General features: G+C 41.7%; 3 protein-coding genes across 7 annotated transcripts in view; 2 read left to right on the top strand and 1 right to left on the bottom strand.

The window, feature by feature from the left end:
- The window catches only part of LOC116691244 (nectin-2), an 85,542-nt gene extending 78,398 nt beyond the window's left edge, over window positions 1-7,144 (bottom strand). For 2 of the 3 annotated variants that reach the window (XM_032518719.1, XM_032518720.1), the window contains exon 1: window positions 6,677-7,140. In XM_032518719.1, the coding sequence (XP_032374610.1) occupies window positions 6,677-6,764 (88 nt within the window). In that variant the 5' untranslated portion in view covers window positions 6,765-7,140. Of the gene's footprint in view, window positions 1-6,676 lie in introns of all 3 variants that reach the window. The other variant, XM_032518718.1, reaches the window with a different exon arrangement.
- Window positions 7,145-9,565: 2,421 nt separating this feature from the next.
- On the top strand, window positions 9,566-19,993 carry g6fl (g6f-like). Of its 2 annotated transcripts, XM_032518721.1 has the most exons (11): window positions 9,566-9,797; window positions 10,599-10,931; window positions 11,368-11,634; window positions 11,948-11,983; window positions 12,285-12,617; window positions 15,080-15,346; window positions 18,280-18,405; window positions 18,599-18,672; window positions 18,942-18,968; window positions 19,318-19,364; window positions 19,745-19,993. In XM_032518721.1, the coding sequence occupies exons 1-11, from the start codon at window positions 9,725-9,727 to the stop codon at window positions 19,749-19,751; spliced, it is 1,590 nt and encodes a 529-aa protein (XP_032374612.1). In that variant the 5' UTR covers window positions 9,566-9,724; the 3' UTR covers window positions 19,752-19,993. The 2 variants fall into 2 exon arrangements, with proteins under 2 accessions (XP_032374612.1, XP_032374613.1); XM_032518722.1 differs by lacking the exon at window positions 15,080-15,346.
- A 217-nt stretch (window positions 19,994-20,210) lies between these two features.
- Window positions 20,211-27,908, top strand: abhd16a (abhydrolase domain containing 16A, phospholipase). Of its 2 annotated transcripts, none has more exons than XM_032518701.1 (20): window positions 20,211-20,358; window positions 20,950-21,006; window positions 21,720-21,786; window positions 22,614-22,700; window positions 22,972-23,057; window positions 23,230-23,303; window positions 23,571-23,678; window positions 23,888-24,002; window positions 24,091-24,192; window positions 24,299-24,362; window positions 24,478-24,527; window positions 24,819-24,942; window positions 25,063-25,167; window positions 25,259-25,322; window positions 25,488-25,544; window positions 26,020-26,082; window positions 26,169-26,245; window positions 26,425-26,523; window positions 26,653-26,699; window positions 27,262-27,908. In XM_032518701.1, the coding sequence occupies exons 1-20, from the start codon at window positions 20,257-20,259 to the stop codon at window positions 27,343-27,345; spliced, it is 1,632 nt and encodes a 543-aa protein (XP_032374592.1). In that variant the 5' UTR covers window positions 20,211-20,256; the 3' UTR covers window positions 27,346-27,908. The 2 variants fall into 2 exon arrangements, with proteins under 2 accessions (XP_032374592.1, XP_032374591.1); XM_032518700.1 differs by having other exon boundaries at window positions 20,214-20,358; window positions 20,947-21,006.
- Window positions 27,909-27,966: the final 58 nt, after the last annotated feature.

Genomic DNA, 27,966 nt, shown 5'->3' with positions numbered 1-27,966 from the left:
CTTGCTTTAAGAGAGGGAGTGGAAGAGGAGCAGGAGGTGCGACTAAATTACAAATGAGCTGATAATTCTTGGCCTCCCTGGTTCACTCCCTCGCACATATATATATTTTTTTTTTTACAAAATCCTCCTTCATCCCCTCTGCCAAGATGCTGGGGTGTGGAATTTGAAAATGTTGACATCCTCAACCCCCTGCTCCTCCCACGCCGCTCCCCCTTGGTGATTTTACTACAGCGGGGTCACAGAGACGCCCATCTCCCAAGTCTAGTTAATTAAGGGGATTTGATTTTAAAGAGTTTGGCTGCCTTTCAATGGATCTTCAATTGGAATTACCGCTCATTCTCCACATTGGCTTAGCAGGAATGGGTTTGACCTGCATCTCCCTAAAGTTCATCCAGGGTTTGTTATGGCGCTTACCCACTGCTAGTACCAGCTCTACCCGGTATGGCTCAGCTGCTCTCCCCTGTCGTTCTTTTTTCCATTGCAGATTTAGTACCCCCTCATGTGTGCGGCAAGCGTGGCTGGTCGCCATAGCGACGCCGCAGGAAACTGACGTGACTTAACTCGACACACACACACAGAACGTGTGAACGTGTGTGTTGTTTTTGATTCCCGGCATGGGGCTGTTGCCACAGCCAGAAGACAAATTTTGTTTCAAAAGAAGCTGGAGGAAGCAAAAAAACAAAAAAAAACACCGCTGGATAAACTATTTCAAAATGCTAGGTTTGTTCAGGACACCCCCATGTGTCGCTAGCAATGATGATGCAGTGATTAGTGACGATTCTCTCCAACCAATCAGTAGAAGGCAGGTTTTCACGTCACCTTTTGCTATCGCCTCAGCTCACTTGAAACTTGGAGGTGATCCTAAAAAAAGTACCTGTTGGCAGGAACCAGGGACCTTTTTTCATAATGGAAAACCAAAAAAGGCGAGTAGAGTACAGTCGAGGCGATTTTAGCAGGTTGCATGAAATAGAAAAACGGCATTAGACATAAGGAAATGCAAAACTGGCAGAAGGTATCTTGTCTAATGGCGTGGAAATGTGTGTGTGACTAAGAAATAAAGTAAGCCACATGTCCTATAGCAATTTCATACAAGATAGGCTGCTGGCATGCTACTCCTGCAAATAGTCTTAAAACTCTCCCATTATTAAGAAACACGTGGGAGGTTAGGGTACATTATGGAACGGTCTCTTGCAATGAACTCATATCAGTGTGTGAGCTAATGCACAGTGTTTTGTACACAGATAGTGTAGATAGCATCTTAACCAAACACTCTTTTCAAGAACATCATCGACCCCAGCAGTTGTGTTTTTAGAAACCCTTGAGCTGTCCCTATACATATTAATGACACTTGGCATTCCTTCTAAGATGAAGATTTCTGCTCATTTCCTTTGAATCAGATGGGGGCAACTCCAGCAGCCTGGCAACCCTGGGAGCCAAACACAAACATCCCCATGGGGGGCTCTTAGTGTGACCTAACCCAACACAGGCCGGCTGCCATCCATCCAGTACAAATGAGTAGGCAGAGGGGGGGAAAAGGGAGACTTCTAACATGAAGATGGAACCGTCACAGAGCTCCTCGTTTGCTCGCTTGTTGCAGGATAGGCACTATCATTACTTACAAGTTGGAGGAAAAGGCATCCTTAAAGAGTCAGTTAAATGAGCAGGGAGCAATAAAAAAGGATGTCCTTAGATGTGATGCCTGTGGAAGATAACAGGGTTGCTGATGAGGATGATACACACCATTTCCTGAAGGAAACACTAATGCACACAATGTCATCCTGCTATGTGATGGTTCCTCCCTATTATTGGAATGTCATCTGACTTACAGCACAGCCCCCAGTTACAGCCCTTATTCATCACCAGCTGTATAATGTGCGTGTGTGTACTCAATTGTGTTTGTGGTGCAATACCGCGGCCGAAAAAGCAGCACGATGCAGTGACTCGTGCTCATTGACCTCCATATAACCTTCCATATAAAAAAATTTAAAAATTTAAAATGCCTTTAAATAATTTTTTGATTTTTATGTAATTGGGCTGGAAGAAACCTGCCAATATCTCCAAGACTTTATTAGGTGACAGAAGTCAATTACAAAACATATCAAGTAAAGAGTTTTCTGTCATCATCCATGCATCCAGCCATACATCTTTGTCCGCTTATTCGGTTTCGGGTCGCGGGGGCAACAGCTCCAGCAGAGGACCCCAAACTTCCCTTTCCCGAGCCACATTAACTAACTACGACTCAGGGATCCCAAGGCGTTTTCAGGCCAGATTGGAGATATAATCCCTCCCCCTAGTGCTGGGTCTTCCCCGTGGCCTCCTCCCAGCTGGACGTGCCTGGAACACCTCCCTAGGGAGGCGCCCAGTAGGCATCCTTACCAGATGCTCGAACAACCTCAACTGGCTCCTTTTGATGCAAAGGAGCAGCGGCTCTACTCCGAGCTCCTCGCGGTTCTTCTCACCCTATGTCTAAGGGAGACGCCAGCCACCCTCCTGAGGAAACCCATTTTGGCCGCTTGTACCCTGGATCTTGTTCTTTCAGTCATGACCCAGCCTTCATGACCATAGTTGGGGGTAGGAACAAAAACTGGCCGATAGATCAAGAACTTTGCTTTCTGGCTCAGCTCTCTTTTCATCACAACGGTGTGATAAACTGAATGCAATACCGCACCCGCTGCGCCGATTCTCCGACCAATCTCTCGCTCCATTGTCCCCGCACTCTTGAACAAGACCCCAGGTATTTAAACTCCTTTGCTAACTTTTCTGTCGTGGTTTGCATTACAGTGGCTCCCAGGATGACACCTAAACACGGGAAAAACACCTAAAACCCTGGCATTAAAAGAATGGGCTAACACCATGATAAAAACTGCTTCAAATGAGCATATGCTAAACAAGATTAACACTGTAAAGAAAGATAAAGCACCAGCATGGGATACTTTCAGGACTTACATCACACTAACTGATAAACCGGTTTTATGAACCACGCTGCTAATACTGATGTGCCCCTAAAGCTGCTGATGTTTTAGTCTTGATGCTGTAACTGACTTCATGTATGTATGTATGTATACCTTATTATTTTTGTTTGTTCTGTCTATGGTTAAGAATTTGTATTGTAACAAGGAATGTCTCTGTAGGTGATGCACTAAACTGCCATGCACCAAAGGAAAAGCCGTAAAAAAACTTGAATTAAAAAAAAAAGATAAATAAATTCAAAATTCCTGCTGCTAAAATGTTATAAATGCACCCATAAAAAAAGGTTTCCATCCTCTCTAGTTTAATGTTGGATAAGAGGTACTCCATTTTAAGGCAGCCATTAAATAATGTCACTAAGCTGAAATCAATGTTATCAAATACCGTACCTCGTGAAATAACAAGTAATAATAGAAAGCCGTCTAAATCATTAGGATCATTTGGTAAAATGCCAAATAGTTGCTTCAGTCATTCTACAATTTAGTTATTAATGGGGCCACATTTGCCACAGACACACACACACACAAACACAAGATCAATCTCATATATTCATTAAGCTGTAAAACCAGGCACACATTTATGTCTGAATCAACGAACTCTTAATGGTGATTATAAGGGGGAGGGGGAAGTTATTGATGTGTCATTTAAACAGGAGGGTCCGTTACTAAGTGTTGTGTGTGTGTGTGTGTGTGTGTGTGTGTGTGTGTGTGTGTGTGTGTGTGTGTGTGTGTACGTACTAGCGAATGCCACGACCAGAACGAGACTTTCTTACACACACCTGACCTTTTCCAAATCCTTCTGACATTTACAGGGCCGGTGCGAAGGACCGAGGACAGCTCATTTACATAATGATAGGACCTAACTGAGACAGCCATTAACACAAAAAGCAAACCGAGAGCGAAGCCCCTCGCTTCACTGTTCCTAATGAGATACTAAGGACTTAGTTTTTCCTTCTTTTATTAGGGAGTGGAAAAAATGAACTCCTCTCATTATTCATCAATCAAATTCATCTTAATAAACAAAGTGTAATGCGCTCTCTCTCTTTCTCTCGGTTGTAATGATGAATGGGCTCAGGCTTGGTAGGATGACACTGTTCACAGAATCTCTCCATGTGCAAGGAAATAGTTAGAGTTAATAGTTTGTGCTATTGCACAAGTAGGACTGCCAAAAGAAACATCAGTTGCCTGTGTGTGAGTGTGTTCACAGGTCATTTATTGAAATGATGAAACACCATTTCAGACGGGAAGATACCACTCAGGCTGACAAGAAATCCTACAGCCAATATGACAGACCATGGTGAGGTTACATGTGGTTGATTTTCCTGACTGTCCGCATGTTGTTCCTGTCATAAACAGCACGGCTTTCTGTCCAAAGAGAGGCTGGGAGATGGGGGAGGAAGCCCATTTGAATAAACCAATGACTAGGCCCATGTTACTTAACAAAAGCACGGGACAAGAATAAAAGATAGATGAAAATAAAGAGATGAGAACAAGGCCCCTGTATGTACTCGCTGGCAGGGGTGGGGGAGGGAGCGAGGGATGGCGGGAGAGAGGGAGTTTTCAAGTGGCGGGTGGGAAAGAGGGGAGGTGGGGCGTCGCCAGTCTTAATCAGACGCTGTCCGTTTAGTTCTGCAGCAAATCCTGAGACTCAGCTACAACCCTGGCGCTGCAGCAGGCTGCCGAAAAGCCACCTGTTCCCTTGAAACTAAGGAGAGCCATCAAGAGTAGAGTAGCTTTGCATCTAAATTAGCTTTACTGGAGGACTCCAGGTACACAAAGACAAACATTGGTTTACTATGAGCAGAAAAGGAAGCAGCCTCCTCCCCCGGCCCTGACCCAGCATGCCCACTAGTTCCTCAGGCAGCCAGTCACCCCCTGCACACACGCAGCTTACTCAGCCATAAAGACAATAGGGCCATAGCCTCATAACCCCCACCCCAAACTCCCTCTCACATAAGCCTACCCGTCTTCCAATAAAAACATCTCCATGGTAATGGGCCAAGCCTTTCTGACCCACATCCGTGGTCCCTCACAACCTTGATTTGGGGGGTGGGGGTAGTATTATAGTGCAATTTCAGAGCTTATACTGGACCCCACCTGTCAGTTTCTATTAGTTTTACATACATGTGTAACCACAGAAGCCTAACTTAATTAAAAACCCATCAACCTCAATATTGAATTTTTTATATTACAGCATAAGCATAGTAAAAACTTGCAAAGAATTAAATCACATCTCTCAGACACAGGATCGAAGGTGGAGGTAAGTGATTGGTTGCTGTCAAAGCTGGAAAAGAAGTTGAAAACACAAAATGCAAAGCAGACATGTAAAAAAGGTTTAGCTCTACAGTTGCAGCTTATGTTACATAGTTTCACGATTACCCAAAAGAGGGTCAGAGGTACACTCAGAAAAAAGAATTAGTGTAATAAAAAGAAAACTAAAAGCAGTGTTTTTTGCTTGCTTATTTTTTGTGGTTTTCCTTGCTCATAAATATGTAACACCTTGTTTTGTTTTCCCCACTCTTGTCTCTCCCCTAAGAGCACTTCATGTTCAGTAAAATGAAATTGGACAAAAAGAGCCACTGCATGAATAAGTGAAAAGAGTGACTATGCTTATGAGTCGTGATTAAAACCACCCAACAATCAAATACATTGCAACACAGCGGTTACAGTATACCAAAGTGTATACTGTAGCTGTGCCAGAGCGTTAGATATAGTCCTACATTCTTGTCCCAATTACAACACAAAACAAATAGCTGGCCTAGCAAGAAGCACTGAAAATGTTGAACTGGTTTCATGCCAGTCATTCATATGTTAATGTCTTAACTGCGTGCCAGGGATATTTTCTATTGTTTGGGGGCCTACTCTCTGGCAGTGGTACCTGTAGGCTACCTGTGCTTAAGTGAAGTGGAAAATGTCTAAATAATTAATATGTTTAATCAAGTAGCTAGGAAAGACAATTACCTTGTTTAAAAGGGATAGAAACTAATTTACAAGGAAGGCATACACTAGGAGTGGTTCACTGAACGAAAACTAGGCAGAATAACCCCAAATAAACAAGCCAGAGTAAATAAATATCACCAGTGTAAATGATTGAGTTCCAAGTTGCTGCCCCCTCGGTTACTCTGTGTAGGTTAAAAGCTGTTTCCAGACCCATTTTTCTCAACTGAAGTGTAACTAATAGAAGACGATGTGCGGACAGAGGGGAGAAACAGGGAGCAGAGGAGGAGAACGGTGGCTTAAGAACAGACTGGAACAGGGACTCCGTTTAAAGAGGAGTAGGCTACTAAAGAGGCCAGCAGGTAGCCTACCTGAGAAAAACACCTTGCTCCACAGAGCCACACCTTAGGGAAACTAAACATGGCGTTGAGTCACCGACCGAAACTGTGGTCAAAGAGCGATACAGATGACTCATGTCCGAAATTATGGGAAGAATAAGCAAAATGAAAGTAGTTTAAAATATCATTTCACGTAACTGTATTAAAAAAAAATCGTAATATAATTTAAGTGTTAAAACTGAACACCTCGCCACTAGGCTTCAGTGAGGGAGGAAATCACCTGATTTTCTGCTCCTGTCACGGGCCTGACAGGTGGTGGTTAGGTTTAAATGTATTTCCTCCTAAATTATTAATTACTTAAGAAGAACTGAAAGGCAGTGTGCTGCTCACAACCAACTTGACACTATTACGTTTTAATAAGTGATCATTTCTTACCGTGTTGAAGAAGTATCGACGCGACCAAGCCGAGCAGTCCGATCATTTTGGAGCAGACACGCCAGTTTTGGGCATCATGTCTCGCCATGGTCGATTACTGTCCCCTCTATGGAACTAGGCACGCAGTCTCTCCGGAATAAATTTAAAATCGAAATCTTCAGATGTGGGTCAGTTTCGGTATAAAAGATAACTCACTCAATAAAAAATAAATAAACTTGTACGGCTACAGGACAGACCAGGAGTCCGAAAGCGATTCTTGTTTAAAATGTCCCTCACTGCGCCTTTAAAACGGAGTCTGCTAAAAATTCATGGAACTCCTTGTGAATTCTTCCTGGCAGCGCACAGGTGAATATTCGCCCCCAGCTGGTGCTCTGGATGTAATGAAGTGCTACCGCGCTCTCTCTACTCCAACAACTAGTTCCTCTGAGCGCGCGGCTGTCCAACTGTGTGTGAGTGACTGGTGATGTCATCAGGCTGAGAGTCGTCCACAGCACAGCCCTTCTTTCCAAAAAAAAAAACCAATTAGGACCAGCGATGGCAGGCGGAACTCTGGGAACAACTTGTTGAAATCGACAACAGTAGTTTATCACCTTGGAAAACAAAACTTGCACCTAGATAGCATCTAAAGTGCAGCATGTTTTACGTGGAAATGATCCGAAAGCGTGATGCATATCCAGGAATATGGCAAAATATTTAGTAGCCTATCAGCTCATCGAAATTGCCTTAAATTCATTTTAATCAATTAGCACCCACCTTTCTAAATACATACAATTAAATAAGCTGCAAATGTATGTAACAATGATCTACAAAAAAGTGGCACTCGACCTAAAAAACAATGTAAAGTTACTACACAGTGGATCCGAGTCAGACGGTTTGCCTGTAGTGGTGAGGGACGTTGAAACAGATGATTCTTACGCCCTCTGCTGTTTGTTTCTGCACACACACTTGGGATGAGCTCACAAAAACTCTAGCACAACACATGCCAAAATCAATAAACATTCATTAAATAACGGCAAAAATACAAATCCAGTGGCAGTCAGCAAAATCAAATCAAGAGTAAATAGACTCAACAAGAGAGTCTATTTGCAGACTCTCTTGTTGATGAGAATTTTTTTTTTCTTCCACAGAATAACTTCCAATTCATTTTTGCCCTATTTTGCTCTGAGGCAGGGTGCATGATAGCATAGCAAAAGTATTATCTGGTTTACGTCTAATCCCTATACCCAAGTGTTTTACAGCCAATGTAATTACATCTCCATAAGTCTCACAGTTTAAACAGTGCTGCTCATTTCCGTCTGTTCTGCTCCTTTTCCAGATTCCTCTCCAGTGTCACCCTCTTATTTTCAGACTGTTTTTCTGAAGATGCTGATAATGATCAGAGGTCAAACTATGTTCAGTACACCAGAAAAACAGTTGAAACATGTTCCTCTTTTGGAGATTTATGTCTTCGAAGAGACAGGTTGAGTTTCATTTTCTTCCCCACTCCTTGTCCACTGTAAATCTAGAGACTGTGAATGCATCTGCCATGCAAATAAAGCAGCTGTGGGTTTTAAAATACAAACAGTACTTACATTACTGCATAACCATATTTAAATTTTTCAACCTTGACTCTGGATCAGATTGTTCTAGCACCAGCACAGTCAGAGAAGGTGTGCAGGGACCACCCGTACTATCGCTGCTACCACTAAATCGTTTGCATTCAGGGTAGCATGAAGTGCTTTAAACAAAACGGCCACCAAACCAAATTTAATTGCCTTTCCTTCCAATACTCATCTATTTTTCATAACCATACCAAATTGACCTTCACACCTTCCACTTTTCAGGTCCCACCCACTTTACTGATACAGTGTATCACCTCTTTTTTCACTCACCATCTCACGCCCCATACAGTGTAAGGCTTACACCTTCCCTTCATTTACACTTCACTTTCCTCTCCTTCCTCCTCATTCCTTCCCCCTTTTCTCCCTCCCTCTCCCCGCATCATTCCTTTGTCCACTCGTCCTTCACTCCTTGCTGCTATTCATCCTGTCCTCCATTCTTGTGTTCTCCAGGGGTTCTGTGACAGTGATAATGAAGCGCATAGTTAACAGATATTAGCTCATTGGCAGTGGATTCATTAGACAGAGCCTAGGCTTATGGTGATTATTTACCCATAGAGGAGGGGCCACAGGATCAGTACCATGCTCTGTGTCAGCAGCCACAGGCTTCTTTGAAGTCACACAGTCTCTTTTCCCTTGCAACACTCTCACACTTCTCAGCTCCCTGGGTTTTTTTCTTTCTGTCTGAGCATCTCTCCCTCCACACATCACCCTATTTGCTGCTCTCCCTTTTTTCTCTTTCCCTGTTATTAGACACCCACAATACATATCTGCATTCTCTCTCTCTCTCTCTCTCTCTCTCTCTCTCTCTCTCTCTCTCTTTCACTATCTCTCTTCACCGCCCCCATTCACCCAATGGTAATTATGGAAAAATCTGTAATAGTGCTCAGAGGAGCTGATAATACCTTTAGCTTAATTAAAGACATTTATGACATGTAGCCTAGAGGTTGCTGTGCACCCACACTAACCCAAACTCTTTATTTCTCGCTTTTTCATCTCCCTCAATCCCTCACTTTCTGCTAATCTTATCGTTTTTCTCTGTTTCACACACATTGTGAAACACACTAGTACATGCTCATTCTTTTTGTCAAACTGAATGTTAAGGTCAGGCGTTTTGTAACTCATCACCCAGAAGTTCAGCTTTAAAGTGTTGTGAAACATTGCATGGCCTACATTATGGTGTGGGGCCATGGTAATATCAATACATGTAGTTTATCAGCCTCAAACACACACACACACACACACACTGCAATAATGACAGTCTTTTCCTGTTGATTATCCCAGTGTTGGTCACACCACATCCTATTGGGCTGAAAGATGCGCAGCAAACTTGTTAACATGACACTCAAAAGTCAACAATACTTGGTGTTCTGGAACGTACTTAGAAAGGCCAGGGTGTTGGAGAGACAGCTGGTGCAGTAAGGGTGTTTTTCTTTTCTTTCGATGTGTGATGGATTCTGTTTTTCTCACCGTTATTTTTGTTTCTTCCTTTGCGGTATTTTCCTCTCACTCTGGCATCACAGGTATGAAATACTTTCTGTGATTTTTAGAAATATGTGCTTGAACTGATGTTGCTGGGAAAGGAGTCTAAATGTCCCACCTAACGTTGCTTAGAGAGCAAACCTGTTTTCTTAATATTTATTGGCTTTCATCTGACCATCTTTAAAGAATAAATTCACATATTTAAAGTCTGTCCTAAGACGACCCTAACATGCCAATATATACATGAAAAGAGTTATCGGTCATTGTAATTGTTTCCCCTCGCTGCAAAGAAATCCCTGTAAAAGAAAATACAAAGTACAACACCGTGTAAAAAAATTTTTAAAATGCATTTTAAGCTAATACGATGCTTCAATATTCTGTGTTCCAAAAGTTATATCTTTTCTTCTCTTTTTTTGTTACTGCCCATCCACCACAGCTCAGATAAGAAATGCTGACCAGGGAAACTGAAAGAGGAAATTTGGTGCTAAAAAGATTGTAACTTTGGGAGATACCCATAAGCTTTGACTCTGACTGCTGAAGACTCATGTAAGCTTCCACAAAAGTCCTGTCCCCATCACGTATATTGAAATAGCTTTGAGAGGGGATCTTTTTGGGGCCAGTATGGACAGAAACAACAGTTATGTGGACCAATAACTCTATATACTGTTTGCAGGAGTATTGTTTTAAGACAGCCTTAAGACATATGAACCTATTCTTGTAGGACAGGACATAAAAACAGACATCAGCCTTGTTGTAAAAGTGCAGAATTTAAAGGCCTTCTTAAAGACTCGTCTGAATAATTCACCTGTTATAATGCTTTACATTTGTCCTCTCTTCCTCAGAGTGGGACGATGTTGTGTTGGCTCAAGAAGGCACGCCTACCACCTTGGTCTGTGCTGATGCAACAGTGAGGGGTGCTGTGGCCATTAACTGGATGGTGAAGCCACTTGATGTGGATGAATGGAAACTGATTCTCTCAGCCAGCAAAAGGGAAGCGTTCTCAGGTCGTGCCTCGAAGGCATCCATGCGCTTGATTGACCCCAACTTTAAAGACACCGGGGTTTTCTCTCTGTTCCTTCTTCCTAGAATGGAGGACGGCGGTCTCTACTCATGCTTGATAAAGCAACACGAGAGGAAACTGAGTGAAAAGATTATTCTTTTAGCCATCCTTACAGGTAGAAAAAAACAACAGGTGATTTGTGACATTTGTCGTACACCAGCTGTGCCTCCATAGAAACATCTGGTATCTGTATATCTATGCACATTAGTTAGTTGTTTTTGATTTGAGTGACATCTAGTACTTCTATTTTCTTTTTTTCTATTTTAAATATCTTTATACATATGTTATCATGAAATGTCACTTACTAATATTTGCTTGAGTGCTAAATTAATGGGAGCCAAAAAGAAATTACCTTTGTTGCACTTTATTCATATACTGTATTCTGCAAAGGTACTCGTAATTATTTTGCTGGTGTTACTTCTCTGCTTTAAGAAGTACAAATGTAATTGCCCAACATTTACTTGTAATGGAATATATTTACACTTTTTCTTGAGTAAAACATTTAAATACATTTTCAACCCCTGTTATCCTGTGTCCTCTCTCATCTCCAGTCACAGTTGTACCTGCTGCACCCATTCCTCAGCACAGCACCTTGCGGCTGATTGCCAGTGTTAATCCTGACAATGTTGTCACCAAGATCACCTGGGCAGCACCTGGCGGCATTTCCATTAAAAGCGAGAAAAAGCGAAACACAGGCACAGTGGCCAAACTGCCTCAGGTTCTATACAGTGACAACGGGACCTATGTCTGTATGGTTCACCTGCGGGGTAACAGCAGCAACACTCTTGTCACCTTCAACGTGGACGTGACTGTTGATGGTGAGACTGATTTAAGAGAGAGAGAGAAAGAGAGAAAACAAAAGCATTGTGGAATTGAATACATTTATTGTTGTTTTGTTGTTGATTGTGTGTGAGTGGGCATCCGTGCTAGAAACTCCAGCAGCCGCGTTAATTATTCAAGCATCCTGTAGCAACAGTTCTTCAAAGTATTGACTTTTATAGACCAGTTTCAAGATTCAACAGTCTACTATAGATTGTCACTAAAATCCAGCCAGTCCTCCTGTGAATATTATAGTTGCTACGTAAATGTATTATTTATCATTATTTGTTTTTGCTTCCTTTCTCTCCACAGCTGACAATGTGGCCTCATTTACCAATGTAACATATGGTGAGTGACTTGTAACACAAGCAGTCTAAAAGTCCTATGTCAGCAGCTTCTAATCAGGCAGAGTCCCAGAGTCACTCTCAGCATATAAGAACTTAATCCATATTGTTGTAGGAATTTTTCCCCTATCTCCATTTCCCTACTCTCCTACTATTCTGTTTACTCTGTCTGTCTATACCTTACTCTTCATTTTCCCTCTTTTTTCTTCTGAGCTCCCTGTCTGCTTGCACTGTTATGTCTTCATATTCATCTATCAATATCATTCTGGTTTCTTTGGTCTTTTCTCTTCCCTGCTTGCCTGCAGAAAGAGATATCTCCACCGCCACTCAGGCTGAGATACCCTTCCCCCTGACCTGTCCTGTTGTCCAGGGGGACTACGTCCGTCTGCAGTGGCAACCTCCAGGCAGAAGGCACAGTGAAATGAGACTGGTGCACCAGTACAACCGCTGGAGGGGTTCCACCTTCTTGACTGAGCACAGCAAGAAACTCCAGTTTGCCGGCCCACCCTACAATGCAGAGGCCGGTAGCTTCTCCTTTCTTCTCAGACCTGAGTGGAAAGACGGCGGCCTCTACGTCTGTGAAGTGATCCTCAATGACAACGCCTTCATGCAGAAGACCATGCTCAGCGTGCTGAAAGGTACAGGCTGGGGCTAGGAGGAGAAGAAAGACAACAAGGAACAAGGAGGTGGATTAGGAAGAATAAAACAAGGGACGGGATGTTTTTATGAGACAAGTAGTGTCACTTTTATTATAACCTTGCATTTGTGCTTTATAGCATGACATTTTGTGGATGCTGTAATGCAAAGCAGCTGTGATGAAAGAGGTAAATGAACAGAGGAAGGACAAATCAAAGGCAAAATTATTTATGCTTCAAGTCTTTTAAATTCTGCTGGATAGATTGAACATCTTTCTTCCAAAAGATATTCCCTCATTTGGTGTTTGGATCATGAAATTTCCATAGATGTTCAATTGGGTTGAGATCCGGTGACTGCAACAGCCATTACACATGACTTCCAGCATGATCTTACTCATCAAAACTTTTTATGACCACTCATGAGCTGGTCAGAGGCATAAGCATTTATTATCTTTCTCCACCCATTTATTCTGTTTTTACTTATCTGTAGTTTATCTAAAGGAATACTTTGACATTTAGGGAAATATGCTTATTTGCTTTCTTGCCCAAAAGTTAGATAAGCAAACTGTACCACTCTTATGTCTGTGCTGAGGCTAAAGCCAGGAGGCAATTAGCTTAGCTTAGCATAAGAGTTTGGTTATGCCCGAACAGAATTAGTTTGCAAGGTTGTGAGAACAATTTACCTGGTCGGCCAAGTTGGAAATCAAAATTGTTTATTTTTATATTATTTTATAGAAGGCGACACTGAAAGGCAGAGTGAAAAGCCGGATGGCATATAGAGGGGGAGTAATATTGTTTAATTATGGGGATGGAACACATCTTCAGGCAGTCTCTCCTACAATGCATTCATGACAGCGAACTCGGTTATTTACATGAAAAGTAAAATAAATAGTTGTGCGAATAATGAAAAAAATGAGAAACAGAATAGTGCAAACCCTGGCTCCCCTCTCACCTCCACACAGCAAGCTAAACACAAACTATCGGTTCCTGGAAGTTTCAGAAATTGTGGGACACTGCCTCTCCACTGGTTGCCTGGCAACATCGCTGTGACAAAAAGACTCGAAAGTCACTCTACCCTCGTGTAACAGCACACAACTTCCTTTAAAACTGTTTTTTTTGCATTTCTGTTTGTGTATGGATTAAACAAAGATGTAACCTGTTGATTATTGAGCTTTAGATATGTTACAGACCCAGGCTGGCTGTTTCCCTCTGCTGCCAGTCTTTATGCTAAGTTAAGCGCCTTTTGGCTCCAGCTCCATACTGACTGTAGCACATAGAGTGGTATCGATCTTCTCATCTAACTTACTTCTTTTTTTAATCTAAACAGTGTACATGACAGTAGTACGTGGCAGTAAGTGACAGTCAATTTAGAGACTTCCCCGTAGCCAAAGGACCCGTTTGCCAAAGGACCCAGAAGCATTTGCCTTGCTGAAGCAAGATACTGAATTCTCACCAGCTCCCAGTTCATTGTTCTCACAGATCATACACTGTGGAATAAGTGGGAAGAGAATTTCCTGAAGCTATTGATAAAATGTCACAGTATTAAATGAATAGCTACATTTACAATAGTCTATTGCTCATGAAAAGGAACTCGATTGTCTCGATTCATACATTTAAAGAAAAATAACTGAGCAGAACACCTGTTGATTTTTATCAGATCCTTGGGGAGGTTTCACCGTTTGCAAAAACACGGAGAGCCCAACACACACACATACACATACAATGCCCTGTCATGGCAGCCTTGGAAGACTTTACTAATCACACTCCCACTGGCATCCATCACAGCCGCCCAGATATGACCGGTCGATCCGTCACTGTCACCCTGCTTCACACATCTGTATCCTTCACACGCACACACACACACACACACACACACACACACACACACACACACACACACACCACATAGACACACACACCAATCATGGGACGCATATATTTTTACCCTACCTCATTATAAGTATCATTATGTATGATTGTACCTGCTGCCCTCCCACTAAGACTGCATGTGGCCCACACTGATCACACTAATCAAGGCTGAAATGTGCATGTTTTTGGATGTGTGTGTGTGTGTGTGTGGGGGGGGGGGGTTGATTACACCCAGATGGATCCTCATTTCAGTGTGATGAGACACTAAGCATCAGTCACAGTCAACCAATGCATTAGCAGCAAATCACTTTAATGAATATATATTATTTTGACCCCTCTCTGGATTGTTCTTTGTTTTTCATATCACTTTCCCTCTACCCCATTACTCTCTATCTGTCCTTGGCCTTTTCTATATTCACACACTACCCTTTAACTCACTTTCTCATCCTGCCTTGCACCTTCCTCCTCCCTCCTGCCTGTCTTTTTCATTCATTCCTCCTTCCATTTTTTAAATTTGTTTCATCCCTCTGTAACATTTTCCCTTCCTTATCCTCCCACACCCCCCTCTCCCATGCTGCTCTGCATCACATCCACAGTTACAACCAGCCATTCCTCCTCAAAGCTGCAACTGAGGTGCCTGTATTCAGAGCTGTCCCAAGTCCAAAGTGCTGGTTGGGAATACCAGGATACAAGTCGCCGGCTGCATTTGTTAAGCAGCGGGCCTGGCAGCATCACCACCATTCTACCCTTACCCATCACCTCTGACACAGCTGGGAACTACACCTGCACCCTACAGCTGAAAAATGGGCAGACCATCTCAGCAACGCAAGCTGTCACACTGCCCAATAAAGGTGGCACGGATGGTATGGTATAACGCAGACTGGTCTGTTTTCTTATTTTCTTTATCAACACTATATTATTTGACTAAGCCCAGGAGTCCTAATAACGACAGCATGGGTAATAAACCGTGAATGTGGAAGATCTTGGATATGTGCTTCGTGAAGCATTCTACGACACATTAAAGCCAACCTCAGGTCAATTCATCTGCCAGAAAGCCCACAGTTTATAGAGGACAAAAACTTCAGACAGATACCATATGTCATGATTCCTTAGTGTAGTTTAAAAAAAGTCACAGGTCAAGACTTCTGTGAAGTTGTGATTTGCAGATAATATCCAGCAGAAATAATTCCATTTACATGTCCATTTCTCATAAAAAAATCCACCACAGTGCTAATACTCGGCCTCTTCTTCTATAAAATATAAAACCTAAAGGCACCCTAATCGTTTTTCTCATCACACTCACCCAGCTGATATGTGAATATAAGAAGACAGGACCTTAGGACATATCTCCCCACAAAAACTAAATAATTCAAGCTTATTGTATTGGTGGCTGTGGGGTGAGCAAAGGAGGATGCAACAGTTGAATGGATCCCTTAGCAGAGATGAGTTCACTCCCCGTACCCTAATACATCACTTGAGGGGCCCAGAGCTCATCATGATGCACACTGATGGTACGGCTATAAGAGTAATGGAAATGGAGGAAAGAGAGAGAAGGTGATAAAGATAGGGAGAGGAAAAGAGGCAGCAAGATTTTGCCTGATTGGAGAGGCTGTATTGGAAAGAAATGAACGTTGTGGGTACGCATTTGTCCTGTGTAACACAAGGAATTTAGACTGAGCAGGGTGAGCAGTTAAATAATGTGAGGGTTGGATGACCTACATTTACGCTGTTGAAAAGTGACAGGTTGCACAAACTTTGCAATAGTGTAAGATAGCTCAAATCTTTTTTTGTTATTGGTAAATAATGAATATTATGACAATAAGCTGTGACAGTTAAGGGTTTATAAATAGTTGCTCTGGGTAGCATTAGGCATCCAGAGACAGTAGGATTTTGCACAGGGTTGGCTCCAAGAACAAACTGAAACAACGTTTTAACTCCCTGGACCTAATATATAAATATAATTTGGGCATATCGTATGTGCTGCAAGCCAAATCTAAAAGCATAGTGCTGGTTGTAGAAGTTAAACAAATTTAGCTTAATAGAATTCCTTTAACCACAGGCACAGGCACATAATGCAAAAGGGAAGCAATCATTGTGCTCTCCAGCACATAAAGTACTTCAAATGTCAGGGATTTTTCTACAATCATTTGCCATCCTGAGTTGGCCCATCATCTGCAAAGCATCGGAGCAGTTTTTTGGTCTACCTCTTATCAGACATCCTCCTCTACAATCAAACTGATGTAAATCCACCCTCACTCCCACCCCACCTCATTTGAGATGAGATAGATGACGTAGGAAGGAAGTGTGAATAGAGGAAAGGAAAAGGTGAGATAGAGAAGGATGAGTGAAAGGTGGAGAGAGAGATGTGTTAGTAAGAAACTGGAAGCATTTATGCCCCACTTCACTGCACTCAATTACCATTATTCATGCATTAAAGCTGGCATGGAGAACAGTGCAGGTCAGTTTTGGGGTCAGCACTCACCACAGTATTCCATTAGCAACCTCTACACATACTCACCAATCAATTACATCTCACACAGCATATAATGATTGATCATTTTTGAACCCGGCTAAAAGCTGTGACTCCAGGACTAAGGTGAAGCCTGCGGGCCAATCCTTTAACAAACCAAGTTTGATAAGATGTCTGAGTGGACTTTAATTTTGCCAGGTTTCTGTCCATCAGATAAGCTTAAATGCCACAAACACTGCATGAATTGTTTAGAAAAGATGATGACTCAATAAAAAATGGCTGCTTTGGTAGCTCTGTAGTAACTGTTCTGTTTATTAGGCTCCGCTTTCGTTACCCAATGTCTGACAGATCTGATCGCTTTGTGCTCCATGAAAAGTGAGCAAGAAGCGACAGAACACTTGTTAAGGTACACTAAACTACAGCAGTCTGTCTCTGTGGAAACGAGTACATCCCTCTTGATCCTTGTGTCACCCTGTGGCTGTGTTTTGCAATACTGATGTCATCCTCATTATGCAAACAAACCTGACAAGTTTAATAGCATGCATGAGATCTTCCAGCAGAATTTAACTGGTACTATGAGAGCAAATGGTTTGCTTATGTAATGTTTGTGATAATCATGCCCACGCTTTCTATCCACCTGTTTTTTAATGCTGCATTGACAGGGTTCAGCTGAAAGACTGCTATTTACATTGTTTGCCATTTTGCCTGGAGGCAGTTTGTTGCTAGGATCAGATGTTAAGAGAGTGTGCATGGAACAGCCTCTTCTGACTTTACCTACATAACTACAAACATATTTAAATTAGGAATTAGGGAACAGGATTTGCAAAAAGTCAAATCAAACTACTCTGTATGGAAGTGGCATTTACTGAGGTTTTGTGTAATGATCTGACAGCATCTGGTCTCTTTGATACTGGTTCTATTCTTCTTCTCGTTTATGTTTCAAATTGACAGCGTTTACTGTCCAGGCTGAGGGTCTGTCAGCTCAATGTCTACTCAGCTGTCTACAGACTATTCACTCAGTCTGACATAGCCTGGATTTCTACGCCTTCTTCCATTGCACCCATTTTCTGTGACTGACAGTAGGATGATGCAAATGCATGTAACATGTTTAGAAAATCTCAATTGCAACATGTCTTCAAATCTATAGCTTGCAAAAAACGGTTGTCCCCCTCTTGACCTGAACAATGGAGCAAAATGGAGAACAAACAGCGATAATGTCTCTTGGTGCCATTCAACCACACACTCAGCTCTGCAAGTTTTATATTAGCACTGTTCTTGGAAACATTAATGGCTTTTTTTCTGTCTCACTTTTTTCTTTCCCTTCAGTTGAGAGTGTCAGTGTGACTACCCCCTCCCTGCTCCCTTCTCTCTCTGCTTTATTACTCCTGGTGCCCCTGGTTGCTGCTGCTGTCGGTGTGTTGCTATGGAGACAGAAACACATTTCTGATCGCGGTGAGTCTTCCGGCGCCTTTTTTGACACCTTTCCATGATCGTCCAGCCCTGTTGGCTGCCACCGAGTGATGTGGGCCAAGACATCTTCTGAGGTTGTTGTAATAAATCTGCCCCCACGTACCCCTCTCCCTGTGTGTTTGAGTGTGTGTATATGTGTGTGTGTCTGTATTGGTAACTATCTCTCTGTTCTCAGGTGTTGAGCAGACTCTGTCTGTCCATTCGGGTGAAGCAGAGAACATCTATGAAAATCCTGAGGATATCAGACAGGTGATGAATTCAGAAATGTTCTATTACTAAATATTCTCGGATGTATTTCCCTACTCATATTACCCTCATCTTCTCCTCATGCACTCCTCCCTTCTGGTATGTAGCACTCTTTCTCTTCTCTTTTGTTTCTCCCAACCTCCCCTTTCATATCTTGTTTTGTTTTTACTCTTTTTGTTTTTTTGCTTTTCCTCTGATTTCCACTATCACTCCCTCTCTGTCACTTGTTGTTAATTACACATGTTTTCTCCGCTCTCCTCCCTTCCCAACAGGCTCCTCCCCAGGGCTCAGTCTACATGGTGAGTTATTGTGTTGTTCTCTGCACACACACAAAGGCGTGGTGAATATGTGTGTTTGTAGCGGAGTTGTAGAACACACATTCACCAATGCATACAGATTCTCTCACTCTCTCTATTGCTGCCTCCCTAAGCTGTCAGCAGACTATGTCCTCCCTCACACTTGTAATATCTCACCCCTCTCTCAGATAAACCCACTGCCTATCAACTGTCACCCTTACATTAGTGGTATTAACAAATTAATCTTATTACACAGGGTACAGAGGGGCATAAATCTGGCCTCAGTACCATGAGTCTATCTTTATCCTCCTCTTCAATGTCCCACACTTCCCCCTTTTCTTCTTTATGCCAGGATTTGAAGCCAAGAGGAGATGATGATGTCTATAAGGAACTGGAGCGGTAAGCAAAAAGCCTTGCATCACCTGTGCGTGTGTGTTTGTGTGTGTGTGTGTGTTGTGTGTGTGTGTGTTGTGTTTGTGTTTGTGTTTGTGTGTGTGTGTGTGTGTGTGTGTGTGTGTGTGTGTGTGTGTGTGTGTGTTGTGTGTGTTGTGTGTTTGCACTGTCACTCATATGCCCCTCACATTCTTCTCACACTCACCAATCATGCTGGCCTGAACATCACCCTGACACTGTGGCATATTATCACGCCATGCGCTGACAGGCAGCGCTCCTTCGCCCGTGTGTTGTTGTTGCATGGGCTGTCTGTGTTTAAGGAAGAATAAAAGAGACTGGGGGACAAGAGATTTGTGTGTGAGTTTGTCTTTGTGCCTTGTTTTCAGATACTAACAGTGTCAGAGCTGATCACCTACCCACATCTCATCCTCATCCAGCTGTCACATTGGCTCAGGTCCCAGCTGCAGCAGAAGGCCTTTATAAACAAAAGTAACAACTGAATGTCAGAGTTGTGATTTGAAGAAAAACTTCAGTGCTTGAGGGAAATGCAACTAATTTGTTTGAATGTTTTTTTTGTATTCTAAGCTATTTCTCTTTAATAGTACTTTTTCACTGATTTGCTTTAATGACTGCACATAGGAGAAGAGAAATATTTTTACATAAGCCTCTAAAATTTACCAAAATGTGTGAACGTTATATTGTCTCTTCTTTACTTTTGGTATTGTACCAATTGTCTTGCACTTCTATGGACATCTGTATTTAAATATATCCGTTACAAAATAAACATGTTGTCCTTAATGTTGCTTGTCTGCAAAACATTTGTTCAACTAATTTCTAAGCGCTTTCGCCTTTAAGACTTCTGATCAGTGCAAGCTTCCGTAGTCCTCGTAGTGGAAGAATGGCTGGCTGGATGTTGCTCCGCTGTATTTTAGGGCCTCATTTACAACGAATTCACCGTTCACCGGACCAGTCTCGACCTGAAGGCAGGGGCGGGAGAAGGGTAGGGATATTTATAATGTTTGGCATTTGTTTGAGAACAGCCGACTGCGAAAACTGAGCAGTATTTAATGTCTTAGCATCGATGTAGCTTGGGCTACGTCCCCGGAAGTGTCAGGTGTTTGTTATTGAAACCCTGCTGTCACTGCCGGGGTGACAGTTTGTAAATGAATGAAATGCTAGCTGCACATCAATACGCTTGTTTTCATGCTCAATTACTTTTTGTTTCGCCGTCACAGTCACAGCCAGTCTAACTGAAGCCTCATAAACTGTTTTTGTCATTGACAGTAGGTGAGAGGAAACTTTGCCAATACGGGAGGACAAAAGATAGAAGCTGAACAAAAAACGAATAATAAGAAAAGGCATGCATGTTAATTTTAACAGAGCCACTGTAAAGACTGTGTGTAGCTGGGATATATATATATATATATATATATATATATATATATATATATATATATATATACTCTCTATCACCCTGTCTCTTTAAATGGCTACAGTCAGTGCTACTAGGTAGCTAGCTAGCGTTAGCTATCAGAAAGGCAGACGTTAGCAACAGTGCTCACGTAATGAACAACATTTTCTCTCACAGCAGGGATGGACCTACCAACCCAGGAGTCTGGAGAAACATACTCACAGCATCATCGGTTGGGTCAGTACAATTGATAACACTGTGTTGAAAAGATTGAAAAGTTCGTCAAGTAAAGTTCGCTCCAGTTCTGAGGTCTTCGCTCTGGCTCCCTGTCTAATTTCAAAATGCTACTGTTGTGTGGCCGGGTCGGCTCAGTGGCTAGAGCAGGTGCACATTTATAGATGTACTTGAAGGTTTATGCCTCGACGCATAGGTCCCGGGTTCGAATCCGACCCGTGACGACTTCCTACATGTCTTCCCCCCCCTCTCTCTCTTCACTTTCTCACCTCGCTGTCCTGTCAAATTAAAGGTGGAAAAAAGAATACTGTTGTTTTATAAAGCACTGAATAGGGCCAAGATACATTTCTGATCTTCTGCTACAGTATGACGCATCCAGACCTCTCAGGTCCCCAGAGTCAAAACTTAACATTGAAAAGCTGCGTTCAGTTTTTATGTCCCACATATCTGGAACAAACATTAGGCTAACTCCCAGAAAACTGTCTGCTGCAACTTTGTTCTGTAACATTTTTTCTTGTATTTTAAACCTATCATATTGTATTTCAGCTTTTTATTTCCAATTGTCTTTAATGACCGTTTTTAATTGTATGTCCTTTTGTAGTGTATTCCTTTTGCACTTTGCCTCAATGCTTTTAATGTGTTTTAATGTACTTTGAATTGACTTGTTGCTGAAATGTGCTATATAAATAAACTTTCCTTCTCTTTTCTCTGTTCAGGCTTCAGCACTGTGGTCTCTGTCTTACTACAGCTCCCCTATTCTCATCTGCTATTTGTACAGGAAAGGTAGGATGTAAGAATTATGTTTGATGGAAAACACAGTGAGACTTATTTATTCTCCACTACTTACTGCAGTTAAGACCAGAGGTGAAATGATTAGAAATATTAGTTAATTTGTAGACCAATTGAAAATGGATGAGCAACATTTTTTATAAGTCGCTTATAAAGGGATAACAGCACATAATATCAGCTTCCAGTGTTATAAAATAGAGACAGTTTGGTTTTTGAACTGTTGGTTGGACAAAACAAGACATTTGAAGATGTCACCTCATCAATTGTAAAAACAATCATCACATTAAATGAAAATTAAAAAAAGATTGATTGAGAAATTTAAAGAATTTGTTATCAATTTGATCATTATGTATGTAGTTTTGCAATATATATATATATATATATATATATATGCACTTTTAAAACACTGAAACAATTTCTTATTGTGATTACTGTAAAATATATAATCACATGTTTCAGATGTCTTTTTCAGAATGTTTGGCAGTGACAAATGTATTTTTTTTTTTAGATGACATTTCTCCTTCCATTAAAACTGCCACTGGGTGTAATGTTCTGTTCTCCTACAAGTGGGATTAAAATAAATTACTCAACTGAATCATCCAGTCAGATTGCCACAATAGAAATTAATTGCTTGAGGTGGTGTGCTACTCCATAGTTTATAACTGAGCTTCTGATATTGATTTATGCATATCGTTGTAGGGTAGTTGTCTTACTGTGAGTCTTTATGTTTGTGCCTGTCAATGAGGCTCAGATCTCGCGGGGGAGGGGTGGGGGGTTGGTTTGTGGATGTCTGAAGTCACTGTTGCTTTGTGTATTTTTAGGCTACATCTGCAGCAGTAAGCTGATTCCAGTGAGTCAGTATGTGGGAACAGTGCTGGTGTGTCTTCTAGGCGTGGCCTGTCTTAGAGGTGAGCCTACAGATTTCAGCTGACTTGCAGGCAATGACTAATTCAATTCATTCATCCTTAAGATATCATAACATATGCTGTATATTCTGCATGCCAATAAGATTTCATTAACATTGAGACGGTTGCACAAGGTCTACTCCCCCAAATCATACTTAACACATCCTCGAGGCTTTGCAGCAAAACGTATGTGTTTCATGTGTACTCATGTGTACCCTTCCTCTCTCTCTCTCTCTCTCTCTCTCTCTCTCTCTCCCTTCATTCTCTCCCCCAGGGTGGGGGAGATGGAAAAACTCTGAGTATCTTCAGTTTATCTCCATTCTTGAAGAAACCAAGAAGAATCACACACCAGCAAACAAGGTGAGGTCATGGCAACTTGATACAAGTGCTGTTCATCAGGATTTGCTGTTGGTATTAGTTTGACCATTTTTGGGGGAAGTAAGGTGACAAAATATTAATTACTTATGTGTTTGTAAGTATCTATATTAATACATCAAATGTATTTACTTTTTTGTTTGTGCTTTTCATGTAGAAAAATCTAAGGTGCTATGACTTTGACTTCTCGTGCTGGCCTTCGGATTTTAGCTGGACAGAAGTCAGCAGTCCGTAAGTGTTTTCTATTTTATTCCCATTTGAAATTACCATGCGTTTGCTGCAATTCTAGTTCATTATTAGACAAATTAGCCAGCTAGCTAACACTGGCGCATTCATAGAAACATTGATTAATATGCATTGTCCTTATAAATGAATAAATACGTGAAATTAAACGATGACTACATGCACCCAAAGCACTGAATAAATGCATCCAGTGATGTTAGTGATGTTTTGGTGCTCATCTGATTCATTGTAAGCCTTCAACTCTGTGTTTGACAGAAAACTATCCAAGGCTGGTGTTTCTCTGCTAAAGCCAGAGCCCAGACTAAGAGGAGCCGCAGACAGTGTCCTCAACTCTGTGCGCACTCTACCATGCCACATCATCAGGTAAATGCAGTATATGAAGCACCATCCAAAAATGATCTGCGTGATGACACTGCAGATATGTTACTAGTATCGCAGGGGATAGATACAGTCTGCTTTATAGTAGGTTTGCATCTTATATCACCCCTATTCATTCTCATTTTTCCAGGAAATTTTAAAGTAATTGTCCAATGTCGCTACAGTGTCATCAAATATATTGTCTTCCTCTCCAGTTTTCTTATTGCCCACTCATTTGGGAGGAGGATGCTGTACCCTGGCTCTGTAGGTTTACTGCAGAAAGCCATGAGGCCCATGCTTCTGCAAGGCCAGGCTAGGTTAATAGAAGAGGTAAAAAAAAATACAACACTCACTGTCTGTCTATACTAACTTCAATAAACGATCATCATTCTGTTGATTTTCCTACTTTTTGTCACAGTTTGACGGCCAAAGGAACAAGCTTGTGGCCTGCGATGGCAATGAGATCGACACGATGTTTGTGGATCGGAGGAGAGACGGGGGACAGAATGGCCAGACCCTGGTTAGTGTCTGGATCGATTTGTTTTGTGCCTTGGGCTTGTTCCAACAAAACCCGTCACATCAGTCACACTACGGGTCGCTCTTGAAATGTATGATTTCTGCCACAGGTCATCTGCTGTGAGGGGAACGCAGGCTTCTATGAGGTGGGCTGCATGAACACTCCACTGGAAGGTGAGGAATCCACTACGTCACAAAAATCCATATATTTTATAATGCTTTAGCACAGAATTAAACTGTTGTATTTCAATTATACTGCAGTTAAATCTTGTGTTGATGTGCTATGTAGGTGGCTACTCTGTGCTGGGCTGGAACCACCCTGGCTTTGGAGGCAGTACTGTAAGCAGTGTTTTCAGATTTGGTATTATATCTTTAAACTAGCATTAGCTTATAGTGCATGGCTGTTCTTCACATAGTCCTGACAAACTGAAAACACAGTGGAAAACAAAGGCATGTCGGAATTGTGGTTTCAATTTGACAGCATTGCACAAGAGGCACACAAGTACACTCCATAACTGGAGTGAAATGAAACATTCTAAATCTGTGCATGTTTTTTTAAGGAGGGTTGAGTGTTGCTGTTATGTTTAATAATGTAGGGATATTGCTTTTTTACTTGTATCTTTCTGCCAGGGAGTGCCATTCCCCCAGAATGAGGCCAACGCCATGGATGTAGTGATCCAGTTTGCAATCCACAAACTCGGCTTCCAGCTCACCGACATTGTTGTATATGCTTGGTCCATAGGAGGATTCACAGGTACCCAAAGACCAGGACAATACATGATGGGAACTGTGCTATACATCGGAATTGTTTTTTTTTTTTAGTTCTTCCTTCCTGGTTCTGAGTATCCCTCTATCTCTCCATTCCTTTTCTCAGCCAGTTGGGCAGTGATGTCATACCCAGAGATCCAGTCTTTAGTGTTGGACGCCTCCTTTGATGACCTCCTTCCTCTGGCTCTCAAGGTCATGCCAGACAGCTGGAGTGAGTCCTAGGGGTTGAAGGTCATACATTTATTAATTGTTGCAGCAGGGAGCTTTGTTTAAGTAACTAAAATATTTTTGTTCTTCCTTAGGACCGTTAGTACAGCACACAGTTAGGCAGTACATGAACCTCAACAACGCTGAGCAGCTTCTCAAGTGAGTGGGGCAGTCTATTTAAAGTGTCACTAATAATAAAGGTTAAAGTCTGCATCATTGAACATTACGCAACATATTGGAGTGTAATTGTTAAACTAACCTTTTTGTTGTTGACGTAGCTGGTAGTGATGTGGCTGTTTAACACAATTCCTTCTCTTCCTCCAGATATCAGGGACCAGTCCTGCTCATCAGGAGAACCAGAGATGAGATCATTACCACAACGTGAGTCCCCACAGTCCATTTTCAAATCTGTGTATAGTATAGCAGGATTGTTTTCCATTGGGTTTCCACATGCATGATTTTAGCAGGAAATTGTTTGAAATGGGATGTTGAATTCAGATAAATGTGATTAAAAGTTGAGTTCATTGTTACAGTTAGTGAGTTAAGTGGGACATAATTATCATTGTCATCATCATTGTTCTATGTAAACAGTAGATGCATGCCAGCTTCTGCATAACATTTTAGCACTATACCTTCCACCATAGTTATATAAGGAAATATATAAACATAATTATAAAAACACACATTCATACCAGAAAACTAGCCAGCACTTGAATTATCTGTTTACAGCACAGTAATTGTCAGTATGGTCGGTAAAGGTTAAGTGCCTCGCTAGTTAATGCAGAGGACAGAGGAAGCATTCACTAGCCTACTCAGTAACACTATATAATATTAAGATGTAGACTGTATATTACAGGGGTCCAGAGGACATCATGTCTAACAGAGGCAACGACCTCCTGCTCAAACTGCTACAATTCAGGTTGGTATTCTCACTGGATATGGATCAATGTATCTGGACTTGTTGAGTGACGCAAATATAAGTGGTGATGTCATATCCCTGCTTAGGTATCCAAAAATAATGACAGATGAAGGGGTTAGAGTTGTCAGACAATGGCTGGGATCCTCCAATCCCTTAGAAGAAGGTATGTGTGACTACCATTTCACTGTGTTGAACACTTTAATTGCCTTTTGTATAAATAAGAATATAACTTATTGTACTGAAAAAAAAAATGTGTACATCTAAATGTAGGATTTGAATGTGTGTGTAGTAAGTGGGTATTATAAAAGCTGTGTGTAATGCCAGCTCACTCGCTCTCTGCAGCATCTGTATACAGTGGCTACGAGGTGGATGATGACTGGTGTGTGTCTGTGCTGCAGTCGTATCAGGCAGACAGAGATGTTTTGTTTCCATGGAGTGTCGGTAAGCCTCTGGGTCATTTCACATTTACAAGGCAAATAAACTGCACACAGTACTGCCCTCATACATACATTATACACCTCAAAGTACTTTTACATGGTCTCACACACTGTTACGCATGTCTGTTACCAGGTGAGGATATGACTCTGGAGGGAAGGCGGCAGCTGGCACTTTTCTTGGTAAGGAAATAATCATTTGTTATCCATGCACTCAATCTCAGTGTGCAGTTCTTTCTTCAGCCACCTGTTGTCTTTATCGCACCGCTCAAAGTCAGGATGCAAAGTCTAATTTCCTTTTCTCCAATAGGCATAATTTTCCTGTTTAAGGTTGGCTTACCTTCCCCCTTGTCTCACACTCAGAAAAAACACATCACAGCTATTCACAGACATCATTACCACTGAGAAGACTATTCTGGTCGCCATAGTAACCAGCTCACCTGTGCTCTCAGGTTGACTGCTGTAATATATTTCACCGCGCTCAGCTTATTGAAGTAATTTAACATCAAACAAGAGCAGTGCCATCAATTACAGCTAATGCTATGCTTTTCCTCCCTTGGTAATTCCTTCTGAATCAGACTTTATTCACCTGTGTAAATCCTTAAAAGATGGGAGAGATTTGTAAGGCACTGAGCCAGAAAGGCTGAACCTAATGTAATCAAGTTCTGCACTTTTTGTTCATCGCCCTCCCACATCTCTCATTCTCCATTCCTCCTCCATCCATCTTTTTTTTTCTCTCTCCCAGGCGCGGAAGTACATGCGAAACTTTGAAACAACACACTGCACTCCTCTCCCCGCCTCCGAGTTCCACTCACCCTGGAGACTGTAAAGGAAGGAAGGATGAGAGGAAACAAGCAACGAGGATGTGGATGGCCTGTGGTCAAAAGAGCGTGTTCTCTGACTTTGTGTGAATGCATTACTGTGATACTGCAGATTTTTTCCAAGACAGATTCATTGTCATGTATAGTGTTGCAGCATCTGGCAAGATCTGGTCTACTTCCCCCTCCCACAAACCTGTAAAACATGGTACATTTTTTTCTTTTGAGGTTGTTATTCATACTTTTCAGTGTTAGTCTCCTAAAAGAAAAAGGGAGACGAGATGCATTTTATGTAAATGCAAAAAAGCCATCCCTCACTCCTTCCATCATTCCCTCTGGCTGTATCTGTAAAGAAGCAAGTATAAGTAGGAATGCATTACTACAATATTATAAAACAATCTTAATAGGTGTATTAGTATTTTAAATAATTTAAATGCAGCCAAAATGTAAAAGCTTTTCAGGTTTGTTTCTTTTATGTAGACACTATCTCTATGAACAAAGCTGTATCTTAACATGATCTTGCTCTTACGTGTTCTATTAAATATGCTGAATAAAATGTTTGACATAAAGGACTTAATTCATAAATGTTCAACAAATTGCACACACACAAGACTTAGATTGCCTTCAAATAC

Source organism: Etheostoma spectabile, chromosome 6 (genome assembly GCF_008692095.1).
Source record: "Etheostoma spectabile isolate EspeVRDwgs_2016 chromosome 6, UIUC_Espe_1.0, whole genome shotgun sequence".
Classification (NCBI taxonomy): Eukaryota; Metazoa; Chordata; class Actinopteri; order Perciformes; family Percidae; genus Etheostoma; species Etheostoma spectabile.
This window is presented reverse-complemented; position numbering and strand designations above follow the sequence as displayed.

Coding starts and splice junctions, on each gene's coding strand:
- g6fl (XM_032518721.1), top strand. CDS start 9,725: ATGGATTCTGTTTTTCTCACCGTTATTTTTGTTTCTTCCTTTGCGGTA. Junction 10,932..11,367: donor TCTTTTAGCCATCCTTACAG/GTAGAAAAAAAC, acceptor TCTCATCTCCAG/TCACAGTTGTACCTGCTGCA. Junction 12,618..15,079: donor CATGCTCAGCGTGCTGAAAG/GTACAGGCTGGG, acceptor TCACATCCACAG/TTACAACCAGCCATTCCTCC.
- abhd16a (XM_032518700.1), top strand. CDS start 20,257: ATGGCTGGCTGGATGTTGCTCCGCTGTATTTTAGGGCCTCATTTACAA. Junction 21,007..21,719: donor CTCACAGCATCATCGGTTGG/GTCAGTACAATT, acceptor TTCTCTGTTCAG/GCTTCAGCACTGTGGTCTCT. Junction 22,701..22,971: donor AGGCGTGGCCTGTCTTAGAG/GTGAGCCTACAG, acceptor TCTCTCCCCCAG/GGTGGGGGAGATGGAAAAAC.